Source organism: Siphateles boraxobius, unplaced genomic scaffold (assembly GCF_051911475.1).
Source record: "Siphateles boraxobius isolate OS27281-9 unplaced genomic scaffold, OSU_SipBor_1 41, whole genome shotgun sequence".
Classification (NCBI taxonomy): Eukaryota; Metazoa; Chordata; class Actinopteri; order Cypriniformes; family Leuciscidae; genus Siphateles; species Siphateles boraxobius.
In genome coordinates this window covers 42982165-42996352 of record NW_027509042.1, presented here as the reverse complement: position 1 = coordinate 42996352, position 14188 = coordinate 42982165, and the positions used below count along the sequence as shown (strand labels likewise).

At 37.5% G+C, this 14188-nt stretch overlaps 1 protein-coding gene across 3 annotated transcripts in view; it reads left to right on the top strand.

Annotated features, from left to right (window-relative positions):
- Window positions 1-14188, top strand: part of ptprfa (protein tyrosine phosphatase receptor type Fa) — a 187268-nt gene that overhangs the window by 87861 nt on the left and 85219 nt on the right. For all 3 annotated transcript variants that reach the window (XM_077199806.1, XM_077199805.1, XM_077199807.1), the window contains 2 exons: window positions 1441-1551; window positions 10317-10586. In XM_077199806.1, the coding sequence (XP_077055921.1) occupies window positions 1441-1551; window positions 10317-10586 (381 nt within the window). The remainder of the gene's footprint in view (window positions 1-1440; window positions 1552-10316; window positions 10587-14188) is intronic.

Genomic DNA, 14188 nt, shown 5'->3' with positions numbered 1-14188 from the left:
CAAAACGACATGTATTTTATTCAAGCTACACATTTTATCAGTTCATTCATTCCATGGGAATCAAACCCACGACCTGGTGTTGCTAGCGCCATGATTTACTGTTTGAGCTATAGTCAGGAAAATTTTCTGTTTTCATTTTAATTTTAGTTATTTTTTTTCTAATTTGTATTAGTTTTCTAGTAAATAGACATTATGCCGTTCACACCAAGAACGATAACTATAAACATAACTATAACAATGACTTTATTAGCGTCCTCATCAGCAGACGATATCGTTCTGTTTATTCTGAGCGCTCGCTGCCACATTAAATGTTTGATCTCTTTAAAGTCTGGTGTATTCTGATTGGCTGTCAATGTTTTTCTCATTCATCAGCTGGAAAAAATTAACATTCGGAAAGTGATTCCAACGATATAGTTTCTCTGTGCCTTTAACGTTATAGTTGTGTGGTATAGACTTTGCTATTCTTTTACATTTAAAATGATTTTAAACTATATCATTATCGTTATAGTTATTGTCTTTGGTGTGGACGGGCCTTTAGACATCGAGGCGGCTCAGTGGGGTTTGGAACAGATCTAATGTGTGTGTGTTTATGTGTGCTGTAAGTGTTTTAAAGGGCCATTCGTTTGTATAATGAACTCTTGGAGCGAGGTTAATGCTCAGTATCGTAATGAGGTCTCATACACTCACAGTCTTTGGATTATGTTTCTATTGTTAATGCACACGTTTAAACTCATCCCATAATGCATTTCAGGACTACTTCTGAAATACACTGACGACATTTTTAGTTTTCTCGTTGTGCTTCCATCCTCCACAGATTGCATGATGTATGTCACATCACGCAAACAAACAGCACCGCCATACTAAAAAACCTAATGAGCTAATTGTTTCCTTATTTTGTCAGAACACAATGTCAATGAAATGTTTGTGTTAATGTATGTGTTATTAAGATGAACAGAATGCTGAAGCCAGGTAAGTGGCTGTATGAGAACTGCATCTGTCATGATACTGTTGACAGAAAAAAGTCTTTTGTCTGGATGCATTGAGGATGTACAGTATTGACAGTAATTGCAGCGACTGTATTATAGATGTCAATAGATCGATTCTCTAAAAGCACAGCTTTGTCTCGGCTAGCAGAATAGCAGAGTTTATGTACAGTGACGGTTATAGCTGGCGTAGCCTGCAGGTCTTTTTACTTGCCACAATGAATAAATAACTCAGTTTTAGATTTATTGAATTATGGAGTGAAAGATGTTGCTCTTTCAGTATTTAGAGAGACAAGAAAGGTCATATGCCAGCCGAGTGCTAGTCAATGAAGTGTATAGAAAAAATGTTCTTCTCCTCGGGCCACCCTCAATAAAAGCGATGGACATTTCGATTGTTTGTGAGTGTGCGTGAGAGCATTTCTGTCTGGTTTGTGATTGCTGATGTTGTGTTTTACAGGGGCGCTGCAGATCGAGAACAGCGAGGAGTCGGACCAGGGCAAGTATGAGTGTGTGGCGGTGAACAGCGCAGGAACACGCTACTCCGCTCCTGCCAACCTCTACGTCAGAGGTAAGATCCTCAACCAAACCCAAAACCCCATCCCGTTTCATCTCGATCTGCTCTCCATACAGGCTTAACCACGGCCAGGACAGGACCTGTCAATCAAAAACTCACATTTCTCTTTAATCAACCATTTGTCTTAATAGAAACACGGTTCTGCAGCGGATAACTCCTCCATTGTTTTCAATTTTTAATAATCAAGAAATGTTTTCCTCACTCGATGAGTTTTATTTATTTATTTTATTTGATTGATTCCCTATACTAATGAATATACTGAAAACTGTTTATGACATTACAATGATTATATTTTCATAATTTTTGTCCATTAGTGATCTTTGCAACATTTGTTGAGTATTACAGTGATTCTTGCAGAATATATTTGATAACTGTGCAGTAAAATGTGCAGACCACAACAAGTGTTAGTTGTGAAGAGGTTCAGCCTTCCATCAGAATAAAATATTATTAAATATATAATAAAATATGATTAAAATATAAAATAAAATATAACATTATTATTATTATTATTATTATTATACATATTACAGGTACAATAGCGAATACAGCCTATTTAATTAAAGTCAGAGAGGGGCTGAAGTTAATATTAAATTATTATACTTCGGGGACAAGTGCAGAATATATTTTAAAATTGTAAAGAATATTAAATTACATAAAGAACCCTTTAATGTTGCTGGTCATGAAGGTTGGAAATGGTGTAAGTGTTTTCAGGGCATCAAAGAAAAGGCCATGTTGAGACTTGCAAGCCAGATTGGAGAATCCCATTGTGGAAATTCCCTCATTAATGTCGGGATCAATTACAGCAGATTCAGAGACCGCTAAAACCTTGTTTCAAAGAAAAACCTTTTTTTAACTCCCACTTTTGCCTGGCAAGTGCTTAAAGACCACTTCAAATTCAGACCTTTGAATGTTGAGATACGTTGCTCTTTGATTGTGTGTGTGTGTGTGTGTGTGTGTGTGTGTGTGTGTGTGTGTGTGTGTGTGTGTGTGTGTGTGTGTGTGTGTGTGTGTGTGTGTGTGTGTGTGTGTGTGTGTGTGTGTGTGTGTGTGTGTGTGTGTGTGTGTGTGTGTGTGTGTGTACGCGATTCGATATGAAAGCAGGGGAAATGAGAAATCTTTGTCCATAAATTCTCCTGGTCTTCTTCCTCAAGCCCTCGACCAATCAGAGAGAAACTCATATAAATGATGCATCGTGAAGATCATATCATGTGAATTCTCTCCGGAGCCTTTTGATCTTTACACAGACCACACACTCTCAGGACGTGCCATTTGATGAATGACATTTAATATATATGTTTGAGTATCTGATGCTTTATGGTGAGAGAGAGAGAGATGTTCTCATTTTGTTAGTCCATGAATTTTTCAATGGTAGTGTCATACATTTATTGCTTTTCTATTCAAGGATTTATTATTGATTTAAGTCTTCATAGTTAACTGTGTGTATATGTGTTTATCCTTCATTGTTATTCTATAATTAATGTGTAGGGCTGGATGATAGTCCATAAAAAATATATGCAATATTTTAGCCTTTTGGCTTACAGATCTCAATATTATTTAAATTACAATATTACTTAAAAGGATGTTTTGGTTTGTTTTCATTGAAAGGAATCATCAGTTTGACCAAAACGTCATTGCAAGTAAATTCAAAATACTTAAATCAAGAAGTACATTAAAAATGTTAGTGTTAAAAAATAATTTTCACTAAATTTTATTTTGTTTATGTATTATAAAGAGCAATGTACAGTATATGCCTAGGTATATATTTTTAAAACAAATTTTAAAGTATATAAATTCAATTAACATTTTAATCTAATGTATCATTGAATTGCTGAATCAATGAATCTATTCATTGAAATGGACAATTCGAAAAAACTGATTTACTTTCCAACTCTATAAAGGTTTTTGATACGGATATTAATTGAGTAAAGCTATTAAAGTTTCTTGAAAGATATTTTACTAGAATCTCTCATTTGAACCTCAATTTTGTCTGGATTTGTTCGATTTGTCTAATTTCATATTGCCAACAAAACAATATTGCATATATTGTAAATATTCAATATATCACCCAGCTCAACTAATGAGGATATTTTCTGTATGCTGTGATATGGTTTTGTTCTTGTTTATAGTCTAATCTAGAGTCTCTCTACAGGTGTGTAAAGTTCACGGACACACACTTACATAACAGATCTCTTCTGAACGCTGTGTGTGGGCCTGTGTGTGTTTGTTTAGTGCGCTTCCTCCCCGTCTCTCTTTTACTCTTATTTCTCTCTGTCTTTTTTTCTTTGGTTTCAACTGCAGTGAGTAGGTGTTTACACCTTTATCACTGTATATGAGAGTGATCATTCCATAATTGCTTATCCTTTCATGTGAAAGATGTGTGTGTGTTCACTCTCATTCCCATGTGCCTTATCACACTGAGACCCTCAAGCACTGTTGAGGGTCCTGCATCATGCTTCTTCTGTGTTTGTTTGTGTGTGTGTTTGTGCCTTTGTAAATTTGGGAGGTTTAGGCAGAACAATGCAAAAAAAAGATTTTCTTACTCTGTATTTTTGTCTTGTTTTCCAGGGCAAATATGTAAGCATTCTTAAATCTAGATACATTTACTTGAGAAGCAAAATTACTTAAAACATCATCTTTTTTTTTCCTTTTTTTTCTGAAAAACAAATTGATTAAAGTGATGCTGGGTTTAGACTACACAATTATTTTGAGTGCTGTGATTGTCACTGTGTGGAGGACCAAAAACCATTAAACATGCTAGTCTTTCTGTCAGGACGTCATAAAGCGGCATCGATTATTGTCCACCATTGCACTCTATACCCGATAAAAACTCATTTCAAAGGGAAAAGTTTATTTTTCTGACTCCACTGGCAGAAATATGTTCTTTTTTTAAGCACAAACTCACTTAGATGTATACACATTTTTTCAGAGAGCAAGATTCAAGTAATGTTGCTTCTCAAGTAAATGTATTGATTTACGAATTTTTAGATAATTGTGATGAAAAACAAGACAAAAAATTCTAAGTAAGAAAAACAATTGCAGTTGAAAGAGATTGCAGATACTATATGTTACTTGATTAATTTTGTGTGCACACAGGTGTACGTAAAACAATTCATAACATAATGTGTTGGGTTTTTTTTATTCTAAAAATGCTAAATGTTTTCCTGTATGTTTTGGGCTAGTCTATAGTACTTATAATTTTTCTCTAAGGTTAGTTACCACCACAGTAATACAAGAACGCATGATAAGTATACGCTTGCAATGCATCGACATTCAAATCTGACCTGTATGTTATGCATAAACTGTCATAAAATACACCTTGATTTATAATACAAGAAATCTAGAAATGAATGGATGCACGAGTGTGTTTTGGTGCTGTTATCGTCTCCATGTTCTCATCTCTCTTTTATGGATAAGCGGAATATTTGCCTGTTTTACTCTCTCTGTTTCTCCTTGTCTTCCTCCTGCTCTCTTCTCTTTTGTTTCCCTTCCTTCATCTTCATCGCACCCTGCCATCCAATATCAATCCACTCCTCACTCTCAGACCAGCGGGAAGGTGCGTTCTTTTCACTATCTCTCCTCCTACGCAGAGGGCCGGCGGATGGGAGGCGTGTGTCCCCCTGCTGGCAGCTCCTGTCCCGTCGTGTGCCAGTCTCTCTGGAGCTCTGAATCTCTGACACTGACAAACCCATGCATGCTGCTGGCGGCCTCACATTTCAGCCTGCTCTTCTTCTTCATGTTGCATGTGTCAGAACTGTGGATGTTTTGTTTTTTTCAGACATTTGTAAAAAGCCCTAGAGCAACTTCAGGGATCTTTTAGGCTGTTTTCACACTTCGATTGCCCGGTCTGAACCTGAGATCGATGCATTGTGTTTTTTGGCTCCAAACCAGTCTTTTGTTTAGTTTTTCAGCCATGCTTTTGTTTTCTGCCAAATTACATTCATGCCAATTGCAAATTATGCTGAGGTCATACAAAATATCCATCTGGCTGTTTTTTAAATTAAGTCAGATTTTTTTGATGCACTCCTGAGTTGATTTGCTTTGTATTTTTTGGCTTGTATTTTAACAGCAGTACCGAGTACTAGTGGCAACAGTTTATCACTATAGCAAAGGAATGACTCTTTACTTTAAATTTGTACTCGTGTATTTGTTTCTTTAGTTTTAGCTACTAAAACTTAACATGCACAGAATGACACTTTGTGTCGATGCGGCGGTTGCGTCGCAAAAGATGGGAACAGTTGAAGAGTGAAAACACCCTTTGAGTCACGTCGATTTCTTCCAGTTATTTGGCACGTATTAAGTTTTTTATTTACTTGTTTACAGAAGTTGTTCTGTGCACGCGCATGAAATGTATGCGTTTTGTGCAGCGCTGGTCTTGTTTGCGAAAACAGAGGATAGCAGCATCGTTCTTTCTAAATGAACAGGGTGATATGCTGTTGTTTAAAGCTTGAACTCAGAGGTCAAAGAACAATCAGAGGAATTCACCCTTAGCTTAGCGGATCAGACCTGTTTATAAACCAGTTCAAGTTTCAAAGATGGCAGCAATCCCTCTGCTCCTTCTTCAGAGGGCCTGTTCTGTTACGCCAGCGAACTGCCAGAAAGCCTTTTGAGCTCTCAAGTATTTAAGCTGGCTAAAGCAGCTTTCATTGTTTGTTTTGGAATCAGCCATTTGGTGAGGACTTCTGATGTGGAGAATAATACAAACAGTCAGCAAGTAAGAATGCCGAAAGCAAAAGAGGTTTTCCTCTCCCGTTGTTTGTTTAAAAGAGAGTCATTATCCTTCCAAAAACCCGAAGTGGTTGAACCAGGGCATTCTGTAAATAATCACAGAAACAAGCTGTTTCATTTAGACAAGAACATTGAATGACATTGACAAATTACCTTCCCTTTGAACGGGAACTCGCAGTGTCCTCATAGTGTCCTCTAATAGGATGCAGTGTCTCGTTCCCCTTCTCAGGGAACCATCTAAGTACATCTGTGCTACAAAAGTCCAGAAACCAGAACACTCATTTGAAGAGCGTAATATAACATCAAGAACTTTCAAATAACCATATAGCCACCAATTGTTCTTGATAAGGAGGTTCTGGTTGGGTTAATGTGTCCCAGGTTTCTGGCAGCCGTTTCTAGGTCACTCCGATCTCTATGATAATGATCTCTACAGGTCTTCATGTCTTAACGTATTCTTCACTTTATGTGGCCTTGAGCGAGATATCTTCAGCGCAGGCTCTCTCATTGGCACCTGCAGAGCACAAATAAGACATGCCAACATAAATAATCCCTGTAGTCTTAGTCTTAAACTCTGTTGTTAATTATATTGGCCCATGTGTCTATATATACATGAGACAGCAGCAACAGTATATATATACTTTATTTATGTAGTTTTTGTAGATGCACTTATATCAGTATATGTTGTACTACCTAATAAAGCCAGCCATGGTGGTTGAACAGAAATGACTCTCAATTCACATTTAGTGAGTGTTTATTTTGGACCTTGACTTCACGTTGTTGTTATTTTTGTTGTTGTTTTTTTCGGCTTGTTCATTCTCCAGTATTTCCATTATAAAGCCCAGCTTTGACGCTGATTGGAGACTGATTCTACTAATCCACCTCAGACTAGAAGATTTGCAACAAGTTGACAGTCCAGAAAATGGTTCAAATGTAGTGATGTCTATCCCTGACAGCAGAAACATTGGCAGGATCAGGAGTTTGCCTTTGGTGGAATCCCTCTCTGATCACAGCTTGTTACAGAGAGTTATCCAATCATGTTGTTTTGTTTTTTCCTCTATTGATCAGACAAAGCTAAAATTGGACTCTTTGCACTATTTTGTTCATTCTTTGATGTATTCGTTTGGATTTTTTATTTTTTTTATTGGTGTTTTATTCGATAGGTCACATATGCATGCTCTGTTGGCTATCGCTGATTTGTGCTTTTTTGCTTCATGCTTGCATGGCCATTGATGTGCTTTGGATTGTGTGTGTGTGTGTGTGTGTGTGTGTGTGTGTGTGTGTGTGTGTGTGTGTGTGTGTGTGTGTGTGTGTGTGTGTGTGTGTGTGTGTGTGTGTGTGTGTGTGTGTGTGTGTGTGTGTGTGTGTGTGTGTGTGTGTGTGTGTGTGTGCGTCTGTGAAATTGCTTGTGCATTGAATAAAGCCCAGTTACCTCCCTCTCCTGCAATCACCTCCCCATTAAAACAATGCTCTTTCTCTCTCGCTCTCTCTCTCGCTCTCTCTCTCTTCAAATTGCATGTATGTCTGCATGTCTAACTGCAAGCTTTCATTGCTCTGTTATCACTCCCAGCAATACTTCTCACGAGATCAGTCACTAATGTCAGTTCTGCCCATTCTCTAACCTCACCGCGGCCACTGGCATCGCTCACGCCGGTCTGTTTTACTAGCCAGCCAAGACTTCTCAAACTTTATTAACAATCTCTAAATGAGAGAAACTCGTGCCATCATGTCGTGACCATCCCTCATGTCCATGGGTAACATCATCCTCTCTATGTACAGTGACTAACGTGGATTAATGTGATGTCTCTCTTACACTATTACACCTGCAGACATTCCTGCCCAACTAACAAACTTAACTCAATCTCAAAAGTCCTTACTCTGCGCTCATCTCTGAAAGATGACGATTATTACGGCCACCCCTGGCCATGTCCAGTACAGAGCAGACCCCAAAAGCACAATTTGCTCAGTGTTTACTTGACTTGAGTCAATACATTTTTGCAATAAATATTGATTTACTCTACCTGAACCACAGCAATATGTTCAAATTACACACACACAAGAAACAAAGAGTCATAACTAAAAGCTTTTTTGTCTTAACTAGCCACAATCATGCAAGATGTTTGTCAGTTCGTCAGTTTTTATTTTTGTTTGTGTACAGTGGAATCTCATTGGTTTAAAGTCTTACTCTACACATTTGATTGGCTTTGGGGTTTTATTTCTTACGGCACATATTATTTTATTTTCAGCAAGGACAGATTTGTCACATATAACCTGGTTTGTTTGTGTGTGTGTGTGTGTGTGTGTGTGAGTGAGTGAGTGAGTGAGTGAGTGAGTGAGTGAGTGAGTGAGTGAGTGAGTGAGTGAGTGAGTTAGTGAGTGAGTTAGTGAGTGAGTGAGTGAGTGAGTGAGTGAGTGAGTGAGTGAGTGAGTGAGTGAGTTAGTGAGTGAGTTAGTGAGTGAGTGAGTGAGTGAAAAAGAGACATCTTGAGTTTATTGTTGGAGTTTGGGTGGTAGCTAGTTCTCTACTTTCCAGAAATTGCATTCAAGTCAAATAAATACTGAGCATTTGTTATCCTCTAGCCCCACATTTTCCTCAGTTATCCGCAATAATTTCCTGGAAATGTGAAGGTAATGACAAGGAAATGAACAGGTAATGTTCAGATTTGGAAGTGTGTTGGAGTCTCTCAGAAGTGAGACTTGTTTATCCGTGAAAAATAAGCAGATGTCTGGCCACAGAGCTCCCTGTTAAACTTAGCTGCCATCTGCAAACAATTCCACTTTATATACGGAGAGACATTATAAAAGATTGGTTTATTAGCAATCTCTCCATGGACTCTCTCAGACGGCTTCTTCCATGAAGTCTACGGAAAATGCTGCTCTTTTATGGGAGCTCTGCAGATACACAGAGCGTTTGCTGTGTTTTCAGTGGACAGGATGGTTTGGCTTTGGCTGCACAACTTAATGTTTGTAAAGGGTCACAATCTTCTGCTGTCAAATTATGACACTTGATCTAAGTGAGATGCAATGCTTTGCAAAAAAAAAATGATTACTTCTGAGCTTCATCATGCCATTATTTAAATACACAAATGTGGCATATGAAAATATATTTTTTAATCAAATTTTCAAAATAGACATATCTTAAAAAAAGATTTGTTGGCAAACTATAAATATAATTTTCTTTTATGATTTGAGGGGGAAATATGCAGAATTTTGGAAAACTGAGTTAAATATGTTAAACATATCTGACAGTCTCATTGATGACTGACAGCATAATCAAATTAGCTTTAATATTTAATAATTAAACATGCAAGGGGCAGTGAAGATGTAGAACTTTATAAATGACTACATTTTGTAGAAAATTCAGTGAAATTTGACTTTTCAGAGTCTGTTTTCCATTTTATACCTATGAAACGATGAAGGAAATGTGCGCTGCAATGCTAAGCTATCAGTCATATTGATGAGAAAGTCTAAAGTTCAATTCTGAGACGTGACATTCGCCTGTCTGCGTCTCTTTGAGCTCCTGAGTGTCTGTCAGTCCAAGATAGTGTGACAGGGACCGGCAATGTAGAAAAGAAGCATTGCACACCTCAGCGAGACTGGTCTTTACAAATGATTTTGTGACCAGTTGTGGTTGAGGTTGCTCTTTGTCTGCATTTTTACTGTATATTTGTGATCCAAAGAGAAATATTGCATTAAGTTAATTTAGTGACATATAACAGTAAATAGCTTGCCAGCATTTTGAAAGAAATCAAATTTGATGAGACAATAAGGAAAAAAAATCCTTGAGATGCATTTACTGCCAAAAACAGACTCTTATCTGGTGAGTTTATCGAATATTAAGGCTCTCCGCTCTATTCCCTTGATTTAGTTTGGCTTTTGTCCATTCAGATGAATCAGTCAGAGAGCTAATTCATATATTATATCTCTCATATTTTCAAATAAAGACTCTATATCTTAGAGGTCAATGGTGTATATCCAGAGCCATGCCTTCCTGTATCTGCGTTCTGCGTATAACATCATCTGCGCTCCTCCAACAGTACGGCGAGTCCCGCCACGTTTCTCAATCCCGCCCACCAATCACGAAGTGATGCCGGGCGGCAGTGTTAACCTCACCTGCGTGGCGGTGGGCGCTCCCATGCCCTATGTGAAGTGGATGAGGGGTGAACAGGAGCTAACCAAAGAGGAGGAGATGCCCATTGGCCGAAATGTGCTGGAGCTCACCAACATCCGGCAGTCGGCGAACTACACCTGTGTGGCCATATCCTCCCTGGGCATGATCGACACCACAGCTCAGATCACGGTCAAAGGTAAGAGACGTTTAGCCTCAGGATCAACTCTATCTTTGCACTTGTATGAAACGTGCTTAAAAGGGTCATGACATGGTTTTTGTTTTTTGCTTATTTTATGTTCCCTTAGGTGCAATTATAGTATTACTATAGTTTTTTGGACAAAAACCTTTTAAAATGTAGTGATTTATGAAAGGGGGTGTTTCCCCTTTAAGAGTTCAGTGCTAACACCTACTGTTATGATTGGCTAACGTCAGTGCTTATGCATTAAAAAAAGTAGTTTTAAGATGAAATACATTACTTACAGTTTGCGGTGGCGTTGTTGGGCCCAGAAAAGTCGGCACGGCCTGATCTTTAAGCAAAAGTTTTCTGTCAAAGCCAGCATCATACTGCGATTTGTTCTCAAAATAGTCATCCTTGAAATGTAGAGAACACATGCTTAAATTAACACTGCCGTGACTGGGACGTCCGCAAAAAAAAACTGCATCCGTTTTTCCCTGACATCTGGATCTTTCGGCAACGTATTCAAACATGTTGTTTGTTGTTTGCACTCGCTGCACGTCGACTGAACATCTATGGGCGCGACAACGATGCGATGATGCGAAATGAGGCATAGTTGTCTTGCGCTTCAGGCGGTCATATGCAAATTACTGGTACGTCACTTCGCACCGTGACGTCACTTCATAACATGGATCTACAACGAGCTGTATTTAGAGCTTGATTAAATAAATTGTTCGTTTATAATGGGGAGGACGTCTTAAGCTATGAAATTGCAGGAAGTTTTAATGGTACAAAGATCTCTTATATACTAAAAGATCAAGGCAAATTTGGTTTCTCATGTCATGACGCCTTTAATAAGCCCTATTCGGATAGTTAGTGTTTCTCATATAGATGTCAGTAAAAATTAATTTGCATGGCACATGGTGGAGGAGCGAGTTTTGTGATTCTATGAACCCGGAAACACGTGGTCAGTCGCAGAATTTGTCTGCTGTAAATAAAATATCATATGCTTGGAATAATAATAATAAATTCATATTTAATTTCATAATAGGAAAATATCCTATTTATCATCAGATTATTTAAATCTCCAGTTTAAAAATAGGAAGTTGGATGCGCTATAGTTAAAAAGGTTTTCTCTCTTTTATCTCAGAATGATGGATGTCACTTTAAAAATATGGAAATTAGCAGAAATTAATACAGCCTCTTATTTACATAAGGTAAACATAAAGCTGCTTGGTTTACATTTTTGGTGTATATAATTGCTGGCATAATAACGGCCCATTTCAAATGTTTACGTGGTTTTCTTCTCCTTCTCCTTTGAGCAGTGATGAAATATCGTTCTTGTAAATACTTTCCAGCATTTCAGTAATACAAGTGTAGGCTACATCTTTAAAATGCATCCAAATTAGTGTGAAGTGCAACCGTGCGGTGCTCGGCGGTGGTCAAAAAGGATTTAAACAGTGCATTTTTAAGTGATCTCTTCTAGGAAACTCAGAGACGTGGATTTGGACAGCAGTTAAATTACCACACGACCTTGGTGTTTGTCAAAAAACATTAGTTAATTTGGCCATGGATTTTACAAGGTGGTGGGAGGAAAAAGCAGACATTCTAGATTCGGATGGCAATAAAATCACAGGTTAGCCCCTGTAAATGTTGAAAATACCTTACGACCCCATGAGAAACGATTTACCGTCCGAATAGGACTATATTCATTCTCATTTATAATTAAATATACACTATCGTTCAAAAGGTACTGCTGTATCAAAAATACAGTAAAAACAGTAGTACTGTGAAATATATTTTCTATTTAAAAATAATTATTGTATATAATAATTAATTGTATGTATATACAATATAATTATTGTAATAATAATTGTTTTTGGTTACACTTTAGTTTAGGGTCCAATTATTAACTATTAACTACTTGCTTATTAGCATGCATATTACTGGGATATTGGCTGTTTATTAGTACCTATAAAGCACATATTAATGCCTAAACTTAAACTTACTAAACTACCTAAACTTAACAACTACCTTACTAACTATTAATAAGCAGTAGTTATGAGTTAATTGAGGCAGAATTTGCCGTTAATAATTAGTATATAGTGATAATTGTACCCAGAACTGAAGTGTGACCCTGTTTTCTGTATGAATGTATTTTAAAATGCTCAAAAACAGTTAATAGTGCATAATATTTTTTTGTGGATACAGTAATACATTTTTTTCTGGATGCTATGATGAATAGAAAGTTCAAACGTTATAAATGTTGTTACTGTCTCTTTTGATCAATTTAATGCACCCTCGCTGAATTGCGAATCAATTATAAATAACACATTTGCACCCACACAAAGGAGAAATCTAATGGAGTAAACATTTTCATTTGCTTTTCAAAAACATATATTTTTAAAATAGAGTAGTAATATTGCTATAAATTCTACTCAAATTCAGTAATGAAGTATGCTTGGTAACATTAATGTAAAGAAATAAATTGCCTTTTTTAATCTCTGTCCCCGAGTGATCCATACAGCTGGCATTGATATCAGTTGTGTTCTTAAAGTTTGTGATTATCTAGACGGTAATAAACGAAGCTGCTCTAATCCGATTGGAGGCTGGGCCCTGAAATGCTGAGAGTGAAATCTCATCAATAACACACTCATGGGGATTCCCACGACCCAGACAGAAGCGCATGCAATCACCTCATCAATGTTTCATCAGAACTGAAATGTGATGAGGAGATCTCTCTCCTCCTTTTTCTCAGAGTGAACAAATCTCAGCGCTCCCAATGATCATTAAGGATTATTTTAGGGCTGTTGCGTGATAATGAATCTATTCGAAACGTTTCATTGTCCCAAATTTGAATCATTTAAACGCTTGCGTGAAAGAGCGCACTCTCAGACTGTTCTGTGAAATCCAGAAAGAGGAAACTAAACCACTTACTGCACCATCGCAACATCACAAACTGCTGTAAATCACTCCAAACACCAAACAACGCTCTAAAAAACTTCTTATAAAGTGCACTGTGTTACTGCAATGATTCTTCTGAGCTCTCCATTAGTCGGTGAAATGGGAAACTGTTATCGGTGTATCCAGGGATGTGTTGAAAATAAAGAATTTCGAGCGGCAGAATTTGAGCTGGATTCAGGCAAATGGAGTTGAGTTACAACCTTAGCATTGATTAAAGCACAGTAAATCATTTCTACAGCGTTTTGAGTGTATCTGGCATTACAGTTGGTATTTCTCACTGCTCTTCCGTCATGCATTATCATGTTAGCTGAGGTTAATATCACGTGTTTTGGGATTTCTTGGCCTATAGCAGCTGTGGGGCTTTAAGCCTCCTAAAAAGGTTTTGGTGTGTTTTTCTGTCCTCTTCCACACTGCCGCTGCTTATACAAGGTGATCTGTTTGGATTCTGACAGCTGTCCAATTGCATATTGCACAAAAGTTGTTTAGAGTCAATTTCACAAGCTATTTTATGACAATGCAGGTATTTTTCAACTCGCCTGTGGAAATAGGATGAGCTTACCGATCTAGTCTGTGATACGGACACAGAATAATCACAATAACAGTGTTTAACACAGCACATCTTTCTACTTTCATCTCAAACGCCAGGTCATTACCACATA